The sequence below is a fragment of the Toxorhynchites rutilus genome, chromosome 2 (genome assembly GCF_029784135.1).
Source record: "Toxorhynchites rutilus septentrionalis strain SRP chromosome 2, ASM2978413v1, whole genome shotgun sequence".
Taxonomy (NCBI): domain Eukaryota; kingdom Metazoa; phylum Arthropoda; class Insecta; order Diptera; family Culicidae; genus Toxorhynchites; species Toxorhynchites rutilus.
Genome location: NC_073745.1, coordinates 297972976 through 297995621, shown reverse-complemented (window position 1 = coordinate 297995621; position 22646 = coordinate 297972976). Strand labels below are relative to the sequence as shown.

Here is a 22646-nt window from a genome sequence, read left to right as displayed (position 1 = left end):
AGACAAAAACCTCCCTTAGGGAGGGGGGTGGAGTGTCTAACCACCAAAGAAAATTTCGTTTCATTTGCTTGATTAATTCCCGAGTAATGTAGAAATTGGTGTTCAATTTGTATGGCAGTACCCCCTTAGAGAGGGGGAGGGGTCTCAAAATATCACGAAAACCTTCCCCGGCCCCAAAAACCCCTACATACCAATTTTCATATATATATATATATATATATATATATATATATATATATATATATATATATATATATATATATATATATAAGTTAACTACGAGACCAACCTTAACCCCCGAAGTGTCAACCCTGGGATGAACACGACTCCAAATTTACCTGAAGATAAGCAGTGCCCGCTCGAACAACTCAGAGCCCTACAACAGATACAACAACAACAAGCAGTTGCTCTCGAACTTTTAGAAAATAAGGAAACGATCCTAAATAAACAATGACAATGTTTGCCACACCGTAGTTAGACAGTAAAGATAAGCAACGAACAATAAGGACCGAAATAGCAATAAACGATTTAGATCATTAGCAGTATCTCACATTCAGGGAAAACACAACACAATGCCGATAATAGCAGCAATAAAAAGGATCGAAGGATCGATAGGGAAATATAGAACAAACAGGTAGAAATAGGAAGTTAGGAGTAAAATGTAATGATGAATAAAAATCAGTTGGTATTTTAGCTTCAAGAGAACAACATCTCTTTTATTTCAAATATATCACCTCCCGAACGTAAGTTATGTAACTGGCGCAGTCGAAAGCCCGGGGAGAGCGATAAATCGGTAAAAGTGTTAGTGCATCGGAAAATCGAAGTGTGTGGTTCGCGACTCAGTGCAAATCGGAAGAATTTCGCCGCGAGTGAAGTGAACAAACGCAGCGATCAGGACGGAGCAACGTCGGACGAGAGATTTATTGCCACACCCGGAGCGAGCAACCTACCTGGACGCACCCGCTCGTAAGCACCACTGGCGGAACACCAGTTGGTTCGAGGACCTTACCACTATAGAAGAACAAGATAGAGTTATAGAAGCCACACACGACAGAGCCCACCGAGGAATAGAAGAAAACCAATCAGCAATTGCGAGAAATTTCTACTTCCCTCGAATGAGAGACAGGATACAGAAATTTATCAACTTTTGTGTCACCTGTCTTGAATGTAAGTACGAAAGAAATCCCTACAAAATAACCTTTTCAGATACCCCAATTCCACAAAAACCTTTAGACATCCTTCATGTTGATATCTACATTTCCTCTCCGAATCTTTTTATAACAGCCATTGACAAATTGTCAAGATACGCTATCCTTATACCTCTAAAATCCCGCTCTATACCCGACGTTAAAAAAGGCATTACCAAACTTCTCACTACTTACGGAACCCCTAAAATGATAGTCTATGATAATGAGGTTGCTTTCAAATCCCCAGAAATTCAAGGACTTCTCCAAAGACTGAATGTTGAATCATATTTTACACCTTCTGGACATAGTGAGGTGAATGGTATCGTAGAACGATTTCATTCAACTCTTACCGAAATCTTTTTATGCATGAAACAAAAATATACCGATATGTCAGCAAAAGATTTGTACAAAATAGCAACTGCATTATACAATAGCACGATTCATTCAGCAACAAAGTTGAAACCAATCGAGATCTTTTTTGGTATCAAAGATGGCGATGAACGCCCATTGAACATAGATAGAATCTTAGAAAACAGAAATCAAATTTTCGACGAAGTCATAAATAAAATTCAACAATATCAAGAAAAAACAAGAGAAAGACACAATTTAAAAAGAGAGGAAGAACCTGTCCTAAACGAAAATGAAATAGTTTACCAAAAAGCACAAGGCATAAAATCTAAACGAAAACCAAAATATAGAAAACAAAAGGTCAAGCGAAATTATAGGAAAACATTCACAGACTATAGAAACATTAAAATTCATAAAAGTAAAATTAAAAGAAGAAGAAAACGTTAGTTGATTATTTTTTCAATAGATGACACTTAATATAGCAAAATATTGACATTTATCAAATTTTCTAGCCTTTCCAGAAAATGTGGTACTACATTTTGATGTTTCTTGTAACAGTCAACGCACATCATCTGGCGATCGAAAACTTGCGAGACAACCCCCTGTTATTAATAAAAGAGAGAGAATGTAAGGTCCAAGTAGGAATAATCAAGATCATCCATCCAATTAATTTAACTACAATCGAAAATACGATTGATACATTAAGTAGTACTTCATATCAAAGATTAACCAATACAAATCCACTTGCAAACATCATCAAGTACAAAGTTCAGCAACTGTACACAACGTTCTACGGATTGAAATCCAGAAAACCTCTAAACAGACGTTGGGACATCATTGGCACAGTATTCAAATTCATCGCAGGAACACCTGATGCAGAGGATCTGAGAATAATTAATTGTACAATGAATGAACTGATCAACCAAAACAATGAACAGCTCAAGATTAATTTTCAAATAAGCGAAAGAGTTTCACAAATTACCAACACTATCAATAAAATCGTGGAGAATTCTTTTACAAACAAACTTATATTGGACGAAATTGAAACGATAACAACAATATTAAACATCGATAACATCAACCATCTTCTTGACAGTATCCAGGATGCAGTAACTTTATCAAAAAGCTCGCTTGTTAGCAACAAAATACTATCTTTGAGAGAAATAAACGCTATAAGGACACTGTTGCAAGATCAAGGCGTCGCAGTAAATTTTCCGGATGAGGCTCTACAATTTGTAATCCCGAAATTGGCGCTGAGAGACGATATACTTTTATATATACTTAATGTTCCCCAGCTGGAAAATACAACATCAGACATCATTAGAATTTACCCATTGGTAAACAACAACCGTATCTTACACCAGAATCCAACCTACATAATTAAAAGGAACAACAATCTTTACACAACAACAAAACCCGAAGATTTTGTCCAGAAATCATCATTCCTGAACGAGTTACGCGATGAATGCGTAGCTTCGTTGATTCACGGAAGACAGGCTACATGTAGCTATGTAATGCAAAACAAGACGACCCAGAAACTTATCACGGAAAATTCGATCCTGATTTCTAACGCAAAAAACAAAATCCTACAAACGACATGTGGACCAGATAATAGAACCCTGAATGGAAACTTCCTCATTTCATTTGGAAACTGCACGATATTGTTTAACAATCAACGTTTCAAGAATGCCGAGATAATAAGCGAAGCAAACGTCATCCAAAGAGCGTTTCACAATCTCAAAATCAACTGGAAACACCATAAAAACTACGAATTAGAAAAAATCAACAATGAAACTATCAGCAACAGAAATAAACTGGAGCATGTTTACCTCAAGCAAGTTCACATTAATTTTAAACTCTGGAGTCTTTTCGGCGGATTTTCTCTCATGCAAATTACATGCCTCATTGTAATCAGTTTCATTCTTTACAACAAGTTGTCGCCCACAAGAACTTATTCAAAAGCATCAGATATCGAAACGGGACGTTCCTCACTCGAAGGGGGAGTAGTTAACTACGAGACCAACCTTAACCCCCGAAGTGTCAACCCTGGGATGAACACGACTCCAAATTTACCTGAAGATAAGCAGTGCCCGCTCGAACAACTCAGAGCCCTACAACAGATACAACAACAACAAGCAGTTGCTCTCGAACTTTTAGAAAATAAGGAAACGATCCTAAATAAACAATGACAATGTTTGCCACACCGTAGTTAGACAGTAAAGATAAGCAACGAACAATAAGGACCGAAATAGCAATAAACGATTTAGATCATTAGCAGTATCTCACATTCAGGGAAAACACAACACAATGCCGATAATAGCAGCAATAAAAAGGATCGAAGGATCGATAGGGAAATATAGAACAAACAGGTAGAAATAGGAAGTTAGGAGTAAAATGTAATGATGAATAAAAATCAGTTGGTATTTTAGCTTCAAGAGAACAACATCTCTTTTATTTCAAATATATCACCTCCCGAACGTAAGTTATGTAACTTATATATATATAGATGAAACACGAAATATTGAAGGATACAGTGATTTACCTCTAATTGGTATCTATCGGATTAATAATTGGACATTTGATTCTATAGTTGGACATGTTTGCAAACACTCTTTGTGCAAGTTTCTACAACTTGCCAATTAGAGGCAAATCACTGTACTTTTTTTTTTTGATTTGTAGACATTTTAGCACATCATTTTTTCCACATTCGAAAAATAAATCGTTTTTGGTTGCAGGTTGAACAAAGTCATGGATGCTACATTGCACAGTGGTACCGATGGACAGTAACATTTTTGTGTGTAAATTCTCACGTTTGACATGTTCTTGACACGTTTCTAAATAGAAAAAAATTAGCAGAGCATGCAAATTGCGATAATTTATACATAAAAATGTAACGAGATGAACATTAATAGTATTTTTTCAAAGAAAAACATGAAGAAGTTGTTGTTAGAAAAACTTTGACTTGTTGGAAATTCTAAGGGCTATTTATATCTATTTTTTCAGAATTTTAAAAACACATGCTTTCGAGAAAAGTGCATTTTAATATTCAAAATATTGCTTTTTCAATTATTTTTTTTTCCAAATTTTTTTTTTATATTTTTTAATGGAAACCCAAATAAAATTAACATTTAATTTCATTCTCTGACCAACTTTTTGTAGATCTTATAGTTTTCAAATTGAAATTTTTCGAAAAACATTGAAAAACTCAAAATTAAAAAAAAAACTCACAAAAAATCTATCAGATCTACAAAATTTTAGTCAAAGAATGGAATGTGGAAAATTATTAAGCATGTCATGAACATGTAAAACGTGAGAATTTACACACAAAAATGTTACAAGCAAAACATTATTTTTTCACGAGTCTTAATACAAAAATGACTTATATTCTGAAAACTATAAAAGATGGGAAGTTGATTTCTTCAACAAAAGTTCATGTTTCAATAAGACCTAAAACTTTGTCGAATACGATATGTTGACTATATATCGATATGTTGACTTTAAACAAAACTAGGATTAGTTGTGTTTTTTTCAAAAAAAAACATGAAAAAGTTGTTGTTAGAAGAACTTTTTCCCTGTAAAAGTGCCCAAGTTCCGATATATGGACGATTTGTTGGAAATCATAAGGACTATTCATATATATGTTTCTGGGAATTTAAAAAAAATACGTTTTTGATGAAAATGAGTTTTAATTTTTTAAATAACTTTTTTTCAGCGAAATTTTTTCCCAAAAAAAATTGGTATTTTTTTGTGAAAATTTAATTAATTTCCTACATTTCTTCCTTTGTCAAGAATTTGTTAGATATCATATTTTTTGAGTTATAATTTTTTGTAAAAAATTAAGAAAACAAAACAATTTTGTTTTTTTGAAAAGTAGTCTAATTTCTTTTCGAATATTACAAGTATGCAAAGTTGCTTAAATGACCCATGTATTTACACCTACAACGTTTCACTACTATCTGAGATGGTGCTGCCAACTCTTAAGACGAGTTGGCATGAAATTCGTCTATACTTTCTTCGGCAAAGTTGCTAACTATAATTATACTCTCATTCTTCTGTCAATGAAAATTAGGGTGGGCAAAAAATCAGAGAAATAGAAAACCAACTTTTTCATTTGCAGAGCTAGCAGCAGGAGGTATTCGACAAAGTTGTAGATCAAGTAAGTTTTCCTGCAAGCTTTCCAAAAAAATCTTTTTTTTTTCTCATACAACAAAATAAAGACTATTCCTACCTCTAGTTTTGCTCTTGTCAACACATGTGGCCTTCAATTTTTATCTATATAGATAGCACTTATAAGAATGCGTTATTTTGCCTGACAATCCATTTCCACTTTCGAACAAAGATCAATTTCATTAGCGCAAACATCGAATGGATTAACAACCCTTATCAGGATGTAATTGTAAAACATATGCAAATTCAATTTTCCAAATTTTCCGACCTTCCTTCAGAGTTTTCCGATTTATCTCTCCGTTATATTGATCTACGGGAAGAGACGAATGCTAAAAATTAAGATGGATCAAATCGGATCATTCCTTCCTCGGGTTTTGCGCTTACCAACACATTTAGCCTTACATTTCTATCTCGTTCTCGGTCGTTCAAAAAATAACTTTCAGTGCCTCAGAAATCGCGGAAAAATAAAGTTAGGACGAAAAACAAGCTGATTTTCGTAATCTACATTTTATTTTCTATTTTTCTACATAATCGTCGTAACGTTTGAGGCATTTTTCATAGCGTGGCACGATTTTTTCTATTCCGAACGTGAAGTGCGTAGCGTCCAACTTTTTGAAGTACGATGTAACTGCGTCACGAATTTCTTCAATGTTATCGAATCGTTGACCGCCGAACGCCTGTTGCAATAGCTGGAGCAGAGTCCGGATAACGTTTGTCAAGCCATGTTTTGGTTTGCACTGTATTTTTTCCATCAAAAAGCAATGCTTTATCAACACACAAAATTCGGATTTTCCGTTGTTTTCACAATAACAAAAGTTGCTTTACTCTCAATGTTGTAACTCACGAACCAATCGACCGATTGCTGTCAAATTTTTACACGTATCCATTGAAAGATGGTGCTTTGTGATAGCCAAGTAGAATTTTGCAAGAGGCGCCATCTAGTCGTCAACCTTATGAACTTTTTAGCCGAACTGTTATAATAGCGAGTTCTGCGATCTATAAACATAAAGTTGGGTGTCCTTGCATCGTTCGCGGTTCTCGTATTGTATATTTGAACATCACTTTCTCTTTCAATTCGATCCACAAATATCGAGGCGGCATATCGTTTAAAATTTTAAAGATGAAAATCATTGTCAAATAATTAATTCATTGCTTCACTGATAGCCACTGTAGCATGTCCAACGTCAAATTAGAGGAAGTGTATCTACTACATCTTAAAATCGAACGCATTACCTTGTTTTGTAAACGCTGCAATTTCGTTATTTGTATATTATTTGCAAAGATAAGGATCGACGAGCAAAAGTCTGTGTGTGGTGGAATCGATCATTCATATTTTTACTAATCTGTGTCAACTCTTTCTACCAAACGTCACAGAACGCCACTTTTGGTAATCTTCTTGATAAAATTATTCATGTGAGAATTAAATTGTCATCAATGACAACTCCTACATAATTGATTTCCTCTACGCGTTCATGTCTCACAATCTATTTTAAAATTTACGCCAATCCTGGAGTTTGCTGAATAAATTAGCATGTATTTTATTTTACCAACATCTTATTTTAATTTTTTAATTTAAGCCACTGAGCCAGAGAATGCAAATCTTCGTCTATCTATGTGTTCCTGTGTTCCTGTGTTATAACTGTCACCATCAACTGTTATGTTCTAGCCGACAGAATTTTTGAATAAAAACGGACCAACTTTTCTATGATAGACGATTATATAGACCGTAAAATGGCTGAAGAACGCGATAAGTTATCCGAACTGAGCCATGATATTCATAAAAAGTCTTGGGTCATCTAGATACGGAAAACCATGAACCAAAAATGGAAAAGTGGAAGATACGTTTAGAAAATTTATTCGACAATGGAATCTATAGTTGCTGCTCTATTCTATGCCAATGAATATAAATTCACAATCATATAACTAGAAGCTTCTTGGAAATGGATGTTATGCTTTTTCAATTCATATGATGGTCTGGTTCATTTTGACAAGATTTGGTTAGCTGTCATTACTACAAGTATGCGTTATGAAAGTCCGGCGGATAACTGAATTCAATTCATCCCAGAAGAACTGAATCCGAAGGAATGGAAAATCTTAATCAATCTATATATATAAACTAGCTAACCCGGCAAACTTCGTCCCGCCCATTTACTTGATTAATTCTCGAGTAATGCAGAAATTTGTGTTTTATTTGTATGGCAGCCACCCCTAAGAGAGGGGGGAGGGGTATCTAACCACCATAGAAACATTCATTGCACCCTAAAGTTTCCATATGCCTAATTTAGTTTAATTTGCTTGATTAATTCTCGGGTAATGCAAAAATTTGTGTTTCATTTGTACGGCAGCCCCCTCTAAGAGAGGGGGAAGGAGTATCTTAACACCATAGAAACATGTATTGCATCCTAAAACCTCCACATGCCAAATTTGGTTTCATTTGCTTGATTAATTCTCGAGTAATGCAGAAATTTGTGTTTCATTTGTATGGCAGCCCCCCCTTTGAGTGGGGGAAGGACTGTCTCACCATCATAGAAACATTTATTGCACCCTAAAACTTTCACATGCCAACTTTGGTTTCGTTTTCTTGGTTAATTTCCGAGTAATGCAGAAATTTGTGTTTCATTTGTATGGCAGCCCCCCCTTAGAAAGGGGGGAGGGGTCTCAAAATATCACGAAAACCTTCCCCGGCCCCAAAAACCCCTACATACCAATTTTCATGTCGATCGGTTCAGTAGTTTCCGAGTTTATAAGAATCAGACAGACAGACAGACATCACTCCATTTTTATATATATAGATAGATAAGATGGAGTGATGTCTCTCTGTCTTTCTGTCTTTCTGCCTGTCTGATTCTTATGGGCTCGGAAACTACTGAACCGATCGACATGAAAATTGATATGTAGGGGTTTTTGGGGTCGGGGAATGTTCTTATGATAGTTCGAGACTCCTCCTCCCGTCCCTAAAGGGGAGCTGACATATAAACGAAACACAAATTTCTGCATCACGCGAGAATTAATGAAGCAAACGAAATAAAATTTGGCATGTAGAGGTTTTAGGATGCAATAAGTGTTTCTATGGTGGATAGATACTCCTCCCCCTTCTATTAGGGGGAGCTGTCATACAAATGAAACACAAATTTCTACATTACTCGAGAAATAATCAAGCATATGAAACTAAATTAGGCATATGGAGGTTTTAGGGTGCAATAAATGTTTCTATGGTACTTAGAAACTCCACCCCGTCTCTAAGGGGGAGCTGCCATACATACGAAACACAAATTTCTGCATCACTCGAGAATTAATCAAGTAAATAAAACCAAATAAGGCATATGGAGGTTTTAGGGGGCACGAAACGTCTCTATGGTGAATCAACACGTCTCCTCCCTCTCTAAGGGGGGCTGCCATACAAATGAACACTCGAAAACTAATCAAACAAATGGAGCCGAATTTGGCATGTGAAGGTTCTAGGGGGCACGAAACGTTTCTATGGTAGATAGACACTCTCTTTGAAGGAGAGGGGGGCTGCCATACAAATGAAGTATACATTTCTGCATAACTCAAGAACTACTCAAGCAAACGGAACCAAATTTGGCATATGGAGGTTTTAGGGAGCAATAAATGTTTTTATGGTGGTTTTACACTCCTTTCTCCTTTCTAAAGAGGGAGCGAGGAGGGTGCTGAACAACTCGAGAACTAATCAAACAAATGGAATTAAACTCAGCATATAGAGGTTTTAGGGATCGATAAACTTTTCTATGGCAAGCAAAGTTTCTATGGAAGCAAATGAACCCAACGTTGGCATGTGGAGGTTTTACGGTGGTTAGACACTCCCCCTTGTAAGGACGAGCTGCCATACAAATGAAAGACAAATTTCTACATCACTCGAAAACTAATCAAGCAAATGGTGCCAAATTTGGCATGCGAAGGTTTTAGGGGACACGAAACTTTTCTATGGTGAATAGACACTCCTCCCCTCTCTCTGGGGGGAGAAGCATACATTTCTGCATAATACAAAAACTAATCAACCAAACGGGACCGAATTTGGCATGTGGAGGTTTTAGGGGGCAAGGAACATTTCTAAGGTGGTTCAACACTCCTCTCACCTTTCTATCGGGGGGCTGCCATACAAATAAAACACAAATTTCTACGTAACTCTAGAACTAATTCCATGAAAATAATACACATATTCTAACCGAACATGACAATTGAAAATTTTCGGAAAACTCTGAAGGGAAATTGAAAAATTCTAAAAAATCAATTCGTGTTATGCAATTATATATTGACAAGCGTTGTTAGTCCATTTGATGTTTGCGGTAACGAAATTGATCTTCGTTCGAAAGTGGGAATGGATTTTAATGTGATAAAACGTCCTCCTTTATCGTCTTCTATCTATATAAAAAATGGATCGTCGAATGTGTTGATCAGAGCAAAACTAGAGAAAGGAATTGTCCGATTTAGGGCTGTCTTAATTTAATCATATTCTCTGTATCAAAAATTTATTCCATGTAACGGCGAAACATGTTATTTGCAAGTGGATGAAAAATCTTGCACGAGAATTGTGTCTGAAAATAATCTGATATTATAATGTCGAGTTTTGGTAGAAGAACTGAAATTTTATAGTGAAAAATAATTTTAATGGGTAGATTAGAAGATCAATCAATGAACAGTTCCGCGATTGGACCCATGAAGAAAATGTGAATGTGACAACGAAAAATAAATTTTGGGCGGGACGAAGTTTGCCGGATCAGCTAGTTATTAATAGAATGAGAAACTGCCCAAAATCATAGCTGATAGCATATTTGAATTATTCTTAGATAGTTCATTCTAACATACATTAACACGCATTTGAATGTCTCAATTCTCAACCTTTCTACCCTTTCATTATATATCCCAGCTTTCAATCTCATTTTTGTAGTCTCATGTGCACACAATTATTGATGATGCGTTGACTGCGGAAAATTTTGTCCGGAAAATTCAGAACAAGTCAACAACCCAAACAAAGCCCTATGGAGGGTTGAAAAATCATCCATCGCAATGTACACAAGTCGCAATCACTATCGCGAATTCAAATCTCCCCTCAAACCATGTGCGTCATGTTTTTCTCTCTGAAGTTGCATGCAAACAAGCGCAGGCATTCTCCAGTGAACTCAAGTCCGCGTGCGTGGACACCTGGTATCGGAACGAGACAGCTGAGCACACAGTAAGTAGTACCCGATTTTTTAGTAGCTAGCGGCGGCGCTAGAACTCGCGCTCGATAAATTCTACTTGTGTTTTCTTTCAAGACCCATTCTCATCCAACGGAACGTGAACGTAAGAACATAAGGCTAAATGGTAACCTGTGTTGCGTGGTCCAATCAAGTTGATGTTGCGTTAAATAAGAGCAGAGCTTTGCTGGCTTAAGCGCAGCAGCCGTGTTTAGATTGATATCGGCGAGTTATGAACTAAGCGCGCGTGCGTAAACATCGTTTTGCGGGACAGAACGATAGATTGGACCAGTTCCTGTGTTGCGCAGGTGTCCAATTTACTAGAAAAAAGGAAAACTTTCCTCAACGCCGGAGAATAAGAAGTTTTGGTGAAAGTTTATGCGCTGACATTGGTTCAACCCGCTAACGAGTGGATTATCATCGAGGAGAATTGCTGTGTTCCGGAACGAATTAAAAAATCATCTAGCTGGTTGTTCGGTGTCAGAATGTTATAACAACATTTTCATTGTTGCAGCGATAGCATTGAAGTGATTTATAACTGTGATTTATAACGAAACTAAGTGATGGTTAATGAAAGCGCTCAAATTGATTGTTAGCGGTTTACTCTCGTGTGAATGTGATCCAAGCAAAGAAGAATTACACGCTAGTTGTGAATGTAATGAATTCATGGAATCTCAATTTAATTTGGAATACAAGAAGTGTGAGAAAACATCTAAACCACAGCCATACGTTTTATGGTTTTACTAATCAGATATTATCGAAAAAGTAGGAAGAGACAACGGGAAACCAGGATTACGCACTGTCCGCTCAGATGGCCCAAAAACATGACGACGAGTTCATGATCGTCAGCATCTGTCTAGCTGGCGGGATACTCACGTTTGCTCTGATTTACTTCGTAAGGTAAGTAACACTGTCAGCAGCTATCATTAACGACATCTAAAATATCGGTGATCGGCTTATATTCTAACTTCATTCACTTTTCAAGGATATCACCTCCATTGGTTGGGGAAGTGCACGAGATTCAAGTTCGATCGATTGATTTAATAAATCGGAACTGTGTTCAGTTCACAGTTGACAATACAGCGGAGCAAAAAGTTCACTTCCAAAAACACTGGCGTAATTTTAAGCCATGGCAATTCATCGTTTAATGACTTGCGACAGTACAAATCAGTTCGAAAGCAACCCCACAACAAACAATCCAAACCCGGAGCGTGATTATGAGTATAATGTGGCGATTGTGTTCAAAATAGCATCGTCAAATGGTGGTGCTCTCCAAATTATTAATTCGCTGATCCAGCTTTGAAATCAATGCTCATACCCGGGTTGGCTCCCTCGCGCCCATCTCTCGCGTAACAGAGCTTGTATGCACGCGTGGAGGTCGGCTAATGAGCGATTATAATTACACATCAAATGATTCAAATAAAGGGGAAGAGTTTCATTGTTTTGCTTCCCACAGTGAATGATCGCGCGATCGACGACGAATCTACCGTGAAGGGGAGACGAAGGCTTGTTTAGAACAATTCGTTGGCTGGCGTGTTCGAGCTCAACCAGGCGGGTCAGACTTATCGAAATCGTATCTAATCCGATTTGTAGCGACGACTGTTTTCGTGTTCTCCGCTGCAATATTGCTAACTCCGACACCGACTTTTTATATTAGAAAAATGTGGAGAAAAGGTTTTATCATCGATGCTTATTGTTTCTCTATTACTGGATCTGCTGTCTGAATGATTAAATGCGCTGGATCGATCTGCATGGTAACAAGATTCCTTCCTTAGGTATTCAGGTATTCACTTATTCCAGAAGGTTTCTCATAATCTCTTGCTTATGGTTATGAGTATGGGGATGTGGGGTTGATACGTGCAGTGGTTGTATAACGATGAAACTACAAAACACGAAAAACAGAAATAATAAAAAAAATCGCGTAAATCGACCAATAAAGCCTAAAACATTCCTAAATTCAAACAGGAACAGCCCCGATAAAAAAATATAAAAATCAATTTGCCTTTGATTATTTTGTATATTATCCTAGAAGCCTCGATTTTTATGTAATAAATCTTCAGTGAATCCTTTGAGGGCTCCTGAAAGAACCGTGGTTTCATGCAAGCAACTTAAGATGGGTTGATCCATTTGTGTTTTCGGCGATTATATTTTGTTCCACCAGCATTATTCTACACTAGCTGACCCAGCAAACTTCGTACCGCCCAAAATTTGTTTTTTGTTGTTGTTATTTTGTTTGTAATACCTTCAAACATTCACGTTTTCTTACTATGCGCAAGTTCATGAGTCCAATCGCAGAACTGTTCATTGATTGATCTTCTAATCGACCCCGTTGAATTTACCTGCTACTAAAAATCCCTAGTACTTCTACAAAAACTCATCATTGTAATATCAGATTATTTTCAGACACAATTCTCGTTCAAGATTTTTCCACCACCTGCAAATAACATGTCTCTCCGTTACATGGAATAAATGTTTGAAACAAAAAATATAATAGAATGAAGACAGACCCCTCCCCTCTTCTCTCCTTAGAGAGAGGGGAGGAGTGTCTATTCACCATAGAAATGTTTCGTGCCCCCTAAAATCTTCACATGCCAAATTTGGCTCCATTTTTTATTAGTTTTCGAGTTATTCAGAATTTTTTTTTAAATTTATATGACAGCCCACTTTAAAAGAAGGGGGTGGAGTGCCTAACCATCATAGAAACATTTATTGCACCCTAAAACCTCCATATAACTAATTTGGTTTCGTTTGCTTGATTAATTCTCGAGTAATGCAGAAATTTGTGTTTCATTAGTATGGCAGCCCCCCTTAGAGGGGAGGAGGTATATCTAACTACCATAGAATCATTTATTGTATCCTAAATTATCCACATGCTTAATTTGGTTTCATTTGATTGATAAATTCTCGAGTAATGCAGAAATTTGTGTTTCATTTGTATGGCAGACCCCCCCCCCACCCTTAGAGAAGGGGAGGGGTCTCAAACTATCATGAAAACCTTCCCCGGCCCAAGAAATTCCTATATGCCAATTTTCATGTCGATCGGTTCAGTAGTTTCCGAGTCCATAAAAATCAAACAGACAGACAGACAGGAATCCATTTTTATATAGGATAAATGATCTTGGTTTGTCCAGTCGAAAATATGATCATGGTTTTCCCCACTTTTTTGAATGCTCTAATTCAGCGCTCCTGTGTCAAATAAGGCCTTCGAATGTTTCGAAACATATAAATGAAATTGCGAGCTAACTTTTAATCGATCACCAGATGATTATTTGACACGTATTCAGACCTTTTCTGGATTACAACACTTATAAATATTGTAAACATCATGCTTGCTCACCATTCGTATCGGATGGCAACCGCTTGGCGCGCTGCAGTTTGTTTATGTTTGTTTATGGTGTGCTTCGCGCATAGCAGAAGTATGGTTTTTCTGTGTTGATTGTGTTTTTTTATCCCATTTATTTATTTAAGGCTCATTAGCATTTTAGCAGTAAAGGAGCCGAATTTTAATCGTGTACATGCCACATGGTTATCATATCTATAATTAGCACATTACACAGTTGCCATTCGCCAGTATTCCTTCTGTACCATATATGGGACATTCACACAGTAGCCATTTAGGCGTAAGAGTATTCTTTCTGTTCTTCCATTATCCAGTTAGACCACCGGACAGCGGAGACAGTTGATTGATCATTGTTGATTTATTTATAGAACAGCAGCCCGATGTATCTTGCAGAGCAGAGCAGTTGTATGGATGAATCGATCTTATATCGACCGTGGATCGATCTCCATCGCTGATGGTTGTTGCGTGGACGTAGCTATTCTGTAACAACACAAAGATGGTCAATGAGGGCCCTGAGTTTTGAACTCACGATCGATCGCTTACTAAGCGAACGCGCAACCATTGTGGCTACGGAGACCTCCTTGATTGTGTTGAGGTGAACACTTCTAAAATGCCCAAGAAAAGGCAATATTCTGAAGAAAGCCTAAATTATGAATGAATCAATATGATGACAGTAAACTCAAGCAATGATAAATGCAACATCTAATTGTGAATTCGAATGTTTTCATTCAATAATGGAGATTTCTAAAACCGGACAAACCATGATCATTTTTATGGGCAAACCATGATCAGAGGTGGTCAAACCATGATCATAATTCTTCTTTAAGGAAAATCGTTAAAAACCATAAAAATTTGAATAATTTCAACACCTTATGGTAGTATTAGCAACTAGAGACTTGGGGCTTTTCAACAAACCCAAACTCGTATCGATTATGTGTGATTTTCATGAAGAAAAATCGATTTGCATTTACTAGTTGCGTAAAAACACCCCAAATTGGACAAACCAAGGCCATTTACCCTATATAGATTTGATGCGATGTCTGAACCGAAACATATTGCATCACTGTGTATGTTGAATTGATAGCGGAGGATTACGATGGACAATAGTAATAATTTTCTTTATCGTGATAGATGCATAGAACCATTTCCAATCGATAAAAAAATAAATAATGAATATTGTAATCTAGGTTAGCTACGTTAGCTTGAGCCATTTAATATCTGGACGTAAACAACGGATCTTTCTCGTAACGAAGTATGGGAAAATTCACTCACTTATTTCTCCTCACCTAATTATAAATCTCACTTGTATCTGCTTGGAATAATCATTGCGAAGAGAATGCAACAATGCAATCGTGAGATTACACGATGAAACATTTTTAACTCTCCGACCTTCTTCATTCGCGAATATGAGTATATATGAGAAATATGAGAAGCACAACAATGAGTGGACAGCAATATTCGAGGCATGAATACTCCATTGGAAAAATCACACGAAACAAAATAAAGAATGAATCAAAATCGGCTTACTCTGCGTGCATGTATGATGTTACTTTTTCTTATATTCTCTCCCTTGCTAGCATTCCAGACCTATATCCATCACCATTCATTATATTGAACGTATGAAATTCAACATTTATTTAACACTAGCTGACCCGTCAAACGTTGTTCTGCCATATAATTTATTTCTAGATATTTTGGTTAGTAACAATAACGAATATATTTCAAGAGAGTTTGTATGTTATCGTTCAGATCTGTAAAATAGATCTAAATGATGAAAAAACATACATATGCGTACCTCTTTTTCTCGAATTTTTCCAATTTTTCAAAGTACTCTATCATTCTAATTTGGGTGAACAGACAAACTCAAAAAATATATTGACCGCGCTGATCTGATCATCCTGGAGAACTCCTGTGATAATATTTTACACGTACGTGGGAAAATCCTTCTTTTATATATAAAGATTATTGAAATTCCTGACTGAAACATGCGGTTCATCAAATATCTAAATATCTGTATATACAGAATTTTCAAATACAGAATTTACAGATTTTCTTAAAATTCAATTTTGAATATTAAGTTTATTACATTGAATACATAGATACCTAAGTTATGTAAGATAGAATTGTAAGTTATGTATGACCATAATCAATCCGCCAATCGACTCATTTAAACGATCTTATGACTAAACCGATTATACTGTTCCTAAACTTTATTCTACAATTCATCAATAACGTCATTTGCACTATTCAATCAGAAAGCTCTCAATTTTGGGAACTTTGTAATGAGATAAAACCGTTATTAGTGTTCAAGTTGGGTAACTTATGTTTGGAGAGCTACGTGCAACGATTCTTTGATGCCGACCTTGATGTGAATGATTTTGAAGACTTTCTGAAGAAGCCTGAGTATGTTTGCGTTGGTATCGATGCAGAAGAAGCTGAAAAAGGATTGGATGCAGCTAGGAAGTTGATCTTCAAACCGATTTATCCGTGACTTCTATATTGACCTGGTGAAACAGAACTGCAGCCTTGATAAACCCTCCAAATTTCGTCATGCTACTATTCCTTAATGATTTGATGCGCCAATTTTCTCAATTCGTCTAACCAGGTTAAAAACAAGGCTTGGGTAACGAATTCATGCTACTCAAGTCGAATCTTATGTGGCATAAATTGAGTGAGTTGAGTGGACTTTGTCCCAGCTGTTGGATGTCAAAAGGCGTGATGGAAAATTTTTGTATCCATTGCTAAAGTCGTTTGTAAGACATTTTTGATGACATTCATCAACATGTGTTGAGCTAATATTTTTGCTTTACAGTGCCAACAAAACAATGTCCGGAAATCGGTTGGCTCCCACAATTATGAACTCTATTTTAAAAGCGAAGAACTATGTATCACCTAATTTTGGCTAACGTAAAGACAATTGTCACCACTCACGAGACGCGAGACGAGACTAAGACTAACTATGTATCGGCTCAAGGAGGAGCGTCAAGGATGAAGGTGAAGGAAAATTTGAAGACGCAGTTCAACAAAACCATGTAAAAACATCATATAATTCAATAGTGAAAAACCTTTTTTATGATTTATTTTGTTGTATTGACACGACTTTAACAACCCATAAATAAAAAAAATAAGTTTAAAGTGAAAATAAACCTTTATTTTCATTGTTTTCCCTCAAATTTCGGATACAGGTTTTTTATACAGATTTTTAAAAATACAGGTGTACAGTTTTTTTTCAGAAAATTATACAGAATTAAATGTGGCAACCCTGCTCGTAACTATATTAATGAAATACAATATATTCAGTACCCAAAATGAAGTTCATTTGTTGCACTTTACAGGGTGTTCGATAAGTTCGAATATACTCCAAAAATGTGTTAAAAAAATGAAAATACCAGATATTATTTCTGCATAAATTTTATTTTTTAATGTTTATTGTTTATAATGTTTATTGAGAACAAAAAAAAATCCACCCTCATTTGAAATCAATTAGTTTCAATATTAAAAGTTTTTTCAAACTTTTCGGTATTTCAGTCAATACTACGTAAAAGTATATAATTAGTAGACCATTCTGCCTTCGTTGATTTATTTTTCAGAACAATAAAAAATTACATATGTTCCTAAATGTTCCTAAATAAAAACATCCGCTTGCGTATTTGTTTTACCGTGTTTTCTTCATCAATGCACCCCTCAATTTCGACAGCTGATTGTTCACATCTGCAACAAACATAATTTTCGTAGTGTATTAGTCACCTTTTCTTGCGTAGTGACGTGTTTTTGACGCTTGGGAAGCTTCCGGAAAATGGATGGAAAGCAAATCTTAACACAGGTCCGAAATAAGATTGTGTGTGACTTCCAGCGCAAGGAGTCCAAAGGACACATTGCCGTGAAGTATGGGGTAAGTCGTGGTGCGGTCTAGCTGGTCATTCAGAAGCATCAGATTCTCGGCAGCCTTGCCGATCGACCGGAAAGAGGATTGAAACGTAAGACTGATGCAAGAACGGACACGCTAATCATCCGGAAAATGGAGAAAAATCCACAAACGAACGTTCGGGCGATCAAAGAAAGGTTGGATCTGGACCTTTCCAATCGCACCATTGGAAAACGCTTGGTGGAACGGTACATGAAGAACTACTTCGTCAAAAAACGACAGTTTATGAGAGACCACGCCGCTGGAGTTCTGGAAGCGCGTTATTTGGTCAGACGAGTTCAAGTTTGAGTTGTTTAACAAGAATAGGCGACTCCGAGTGTGGCGGAGGAACGACGAGGGCCTCCAGGAGCGGTAACTACAACCGACTATGAAGCACGGTGGTGGAAGCATCATGATGTGGGCTGTTTCTCGTGGGCTGGGGTGGAAAACTTAGCGTAGGTCAATGGTATTATGACTGTCGATGGTTAAATCGATTTTTTGTGCTAGAACCTGAAGGAATCCATGTGGAAAATGGGCCTGGAGGACTACACCTTCCAGCAAAAAAAAAATGACCTGAAACATACTGCGAAGGAAACAGCAGCATTCTTCCGATCGGTCCGGAACAAACCAATGGTGTGACCTCCCCAAAGCATCGACTTGAATCCTTTTGAGAGTGTATGAGCTTTTTCGGACAACAAGGTGGACAAAACTGACGTTACGAACAAGCAAAACTATTTTGCTGCGCTGAAGAAGGCTTGGGACGAGCTGAAGTATTCCAAATTCCATTGTCAGTTGGTTATCGAGGCCAAACGGGATCATATTGACTATTAATTTCTTATTCTTATTTCACTTTTTTTTTAAATAATTTTTTTTTTAATAATCCGTTTATTTTTACAGGCTCAGTTACATAAGTTTAATGGAGCCAAACTCTTAACTATATTTCAACTAGCATATATCAACATGTTGTTTCCTTAATTCTATGGTTAATGAAATAGAAAACCGATTACTCGCGATCGACTCGAGTTTAGAAGGGTGACACATTTAGGAAAAGGATGGGATGTAAGGAGATGTGTGTTTACACTCGCACTCACATTCACATTCACATTCTCATTCACACTGACACTCCACACTCAATTCTTAAAACTATCCTTGCATCTAATATGTATTTACAATTTACCTTATTCTATTGTTAGTAGGAAGGGAACCATTTAAATAAACTATGAAGTGGTTTTTTTTTGTCATACCCTTAAAGTACCCATTTAGGAAAAAAAAGTAATTTTTTATTTTTTAAAAAATAAATCAACAATACTGAAATGGCGAAATGGTCTACTGATTACGTACTTTTACGTCGTATTAACTGGAATACCGAAAAGTTTGAAAAAACTTTAAACTTAAAATTTTTAAATATATTTTTTGTGCTCATTTTAAAAATCACTAAATTTAATGAAATAAATTATAATAAATGTTCGTCCATGTGACGTTATGAAAACATTGCACAATGGTCCAGGAGATGCATTTAAGTGGAAATTAGCATTTAGAGCTTGACAGTTATTCTCTAGACAAAAACTGTCTTAGACAAAGTTCTTACTCATGATAGAGCGCTCGTTTTTATGTTGTCAAAAATAGGGTGACCAAAATTGTCGATGAAATAAAAAAAAACTAACTTTCTTTCTTTAGATAGAGGTAAACATAGTTCGACGATGTTGTAGCTCCAATTATTTGAAACATCTTTGTAGAACAAAGTTTTTCTCTACCTCTTGAAATAACCGATATAGCGCCTTTTTTCTAAGTTACATTAGGGTCACCATGAAAAAAACTGTTTTTTGCTCTAATTTTTATATTTCAAATTTCACATGCAAACTGTCTTCGAAAGACTTTAGAGCTTACTCATACAAACATTTTTCGATGCAGAACTTGTAAATTGATATTTCTTCCCAAAAAACATGCTCTTTTCATTTGTTTGTCATTCTTTCTGGGGCAAACATAAAAAATGTTTGTTGACGGAATTTGAAAGAACAGATTTCACTCTATATAATTTGTGATCTTCAAAACTATGATATTTTTTGTGTTTGAGTAAATTAAAATTGAAATCATGAGTTTTTGGGTAAAAAACCATCAATAACTTTGAGTAGGAATAAGATATTGACATGTTCTGCATCGCAAAATGTTGGTATTGATAAGCTCTACAAGTCGTACGAATACCATTTTGATGTAGAATTTTAAATATAAAAAGTTAGAGCAAAAAAATAGTTTTTTTCATGGTTACCCTAACGTAACTTAAAAAAAAGGCGCTATATCGGTTATTTCAAGAGATAGAGAAGAACTTTGTTCTACAAAGATGTCTCAAATAATTGGAGCTACAACATTGTCGAACTATGTTTACCTCTATCTATAAAGATAAAAAAGATAGATTTTTTATTTCATCGACAATTTTGGTCACCCTATTTTTGACAACATAGAAACGAGCGCTCTATCATGAGTAAGAATTTTGTCTAAGACAGTTTTTGTCTAGAGAATAACTGTCAAGCTCTAAATGCTAATTTCCACTTAAATGCATCTCCTAGACCATTGTGCATTGTCGATGTCTTTTTAGATGATAGTGAATGACCAAAATTTGGCTAGATAAAAACAAAGTTGATGTAGGTCTGGAGCTGCCAATATAACTAATCCAAATAAGATTCGCTTAAAAGTGCCGAGAACCTGTTCTACTGATCCATTTATTCAACGATGAATGAAACAAAGTCCAAATGCGTCAACAGGAATAAAACCTCACATCGAACCAGTGACTGTAACTAATAATCAATATTAAAATAATGCCAACCAGTAGTGCAAAGCACAGCCTCTCACTTTCAATCCACATCCTGCCGTTTCCACTCAACTCATTCGCTTCTAAGCTAGTTCCTATCCTTCTTAGGCCGAAAGCACAAACCTGCCTCCGCCGCTTAAATTGTAATAAAGACTCTAACTGTGTTTGTTTATTTTAACTATCAGGAAATATTTCCAGGGTGGTCAGTTCAAGAACAAGGATATACGGCTGGACGCCAAGGTGGTTATCATAACTGGGGCGAACTCGGGCATTGGCAAGGAGGCGGCAATTGTGAGTTTCCCGTTAACAAGCGGCGTGAAAAGTTACGAATAACCGGTATCTGTTCCAGGAATGCGCCAAACGGGGTGCTCGAGTGTATATGGCGTGTCGAAACGCCAGTCGGATGGAGAAAGCTCGACAGGAGATCCTGGACAAATCTGGCAGCCAGAATGTGTTCGGTTTGGAGCTTGATTTGGCCTCGTTTCAGTCTATTAAGAAATTTGTTCAAACGTATGGAATGAGTATTAGTTCGTTCGTTACGTAAATAATGTGGCATTCGTCGTTACAGTTTTCTCAGCATGGAACGACGCCTGCATGTGCTAATCAACAACGCCGGGGTGATGACATGCCCCAAAGCCTACAGCAAAGAGGGTTTCGAGATGCATTTTGGTACCAATCACTTGGGGCACTTTCTGCTCACGAATCTATTGCTAGAGCTGCTGAAGAAGTCAGCTCCCAGCAGAGTCGTCACGGTTTCCGGCTTCGGCTACAAGTGGGGACGCATTGATAAGAACGATATCAACAGCGAGAAAGACTACCGCGAGTGGGTGGCATACTCACAGAGTAAACTGTGCAATATTTTATTCAGCCGACGGTTGGCCAGAAGGTTACGAGGGACGGGGGTGACCACATACTGTCTCAATCCTGGACTGATCAATACAGAGTTGATGAGACATTTGAATCGGTTTCTGATGTACGTCTACCGCAATGTTAGAACCATATGGGCATTCTATAATTTGATGGGTATTTTAATTCTAGGATTGCTGCGAAGCCAGTATTCTGGGTATTTTTCAAGTCGGCCAAATCGGGAGCACAAACTACGCTGTACTGTGCAATGGAGCCCAGTATTGCGAAAGAAACCGGCAAATACTATAGCGATTGTCGGCTCAAAGAACCGCGAGCTCATGCCACGGATGACGCAATGGCAGAATGGCTGTGGAATATTAGCGAGAAGCTAACGGGACTGAATCGGTAGGAATGTAAAGCATTTCACTTTTCAGAGAATGGTGATTTGTGGTGGACTTCAAGAGTGTATGAGACAGGTAACCTTTGAGTATTACTAACAATAAGAACGATTTGCATCATGCGAACAAGTATAGAGTTAGAACGACCTCTGCTGTGCTGAGGTTTACATAAACGAAGTGGATTGAAACAGAACGATGAAAATTCAATAAAGTAAATCTAAAAACAACATTGTTTTGGGGGAATTAACTCGAAGACAATAAATCTATTCCATATCTGTCGAAGTTAATGTTAGTTAGACCGAAACCTCCCGCTAAGAAGACCATATTGGTGATTTAATTGCGATCACCGATTGATCACCCATGGTGGTCCATCTGAGTTGAATTAAAACTGTAGCTCATTGGAAGTATCGATTCATCTACAAATGCAAACTGTAAACAGACGGTTGTTGAAA

General features: G+C 36.8%; 1 protein-coding gene across 5 annotated transcripts; it reads left to right on the top strand.

The window, feature by feature from the left end:
• The first annotated feature begins 10778 nt into the window (after window positions 1-10778).
• Window positions 10779-22458, top strand: LOC129770285 (retinol dehydrogenase 12-like). 5 transcript variants are annotated; one of them, XM_055773015.1, is made up of 8 exons: window positions 10779-10896; window positions 10979-11208; window positions 11415-11600; window positions 11670-11800; window positions 21136-21241; window positions 21300-21460; window positions 21519-21923; window positions 21989-22458. In XM_055773015.1, the coding sequence occupies exons 3-8, from the start codon at window positions 11559-11561 to the stop codon at window positions 22203-22205; spliced, it is 1062 nt and encodes a 353-aa protein (XP_055628990.1). In that variant the 5' UTR covers window positions 10779-10896; window positions 10979-11208; window positions 11415-11558; the 3' UTR covers window positions 22206-22458. The 5 variants fall into 5 exon arrangements, with proteins under 5 accessions (XP_055628990.1, XP_055628989.1, XP_055628991.1 ...); XM_055773014.1 differs by having other exon boundaries at window positions 10979-11600; XM_055773016.1 differs by having other exon boundaries at window positions 10780-10896; window positions 10979-11600; window positions 11667-11800.
• The last annotated feature ends 188 nt before the right edge of the window (window positions 22459-22646 follow it).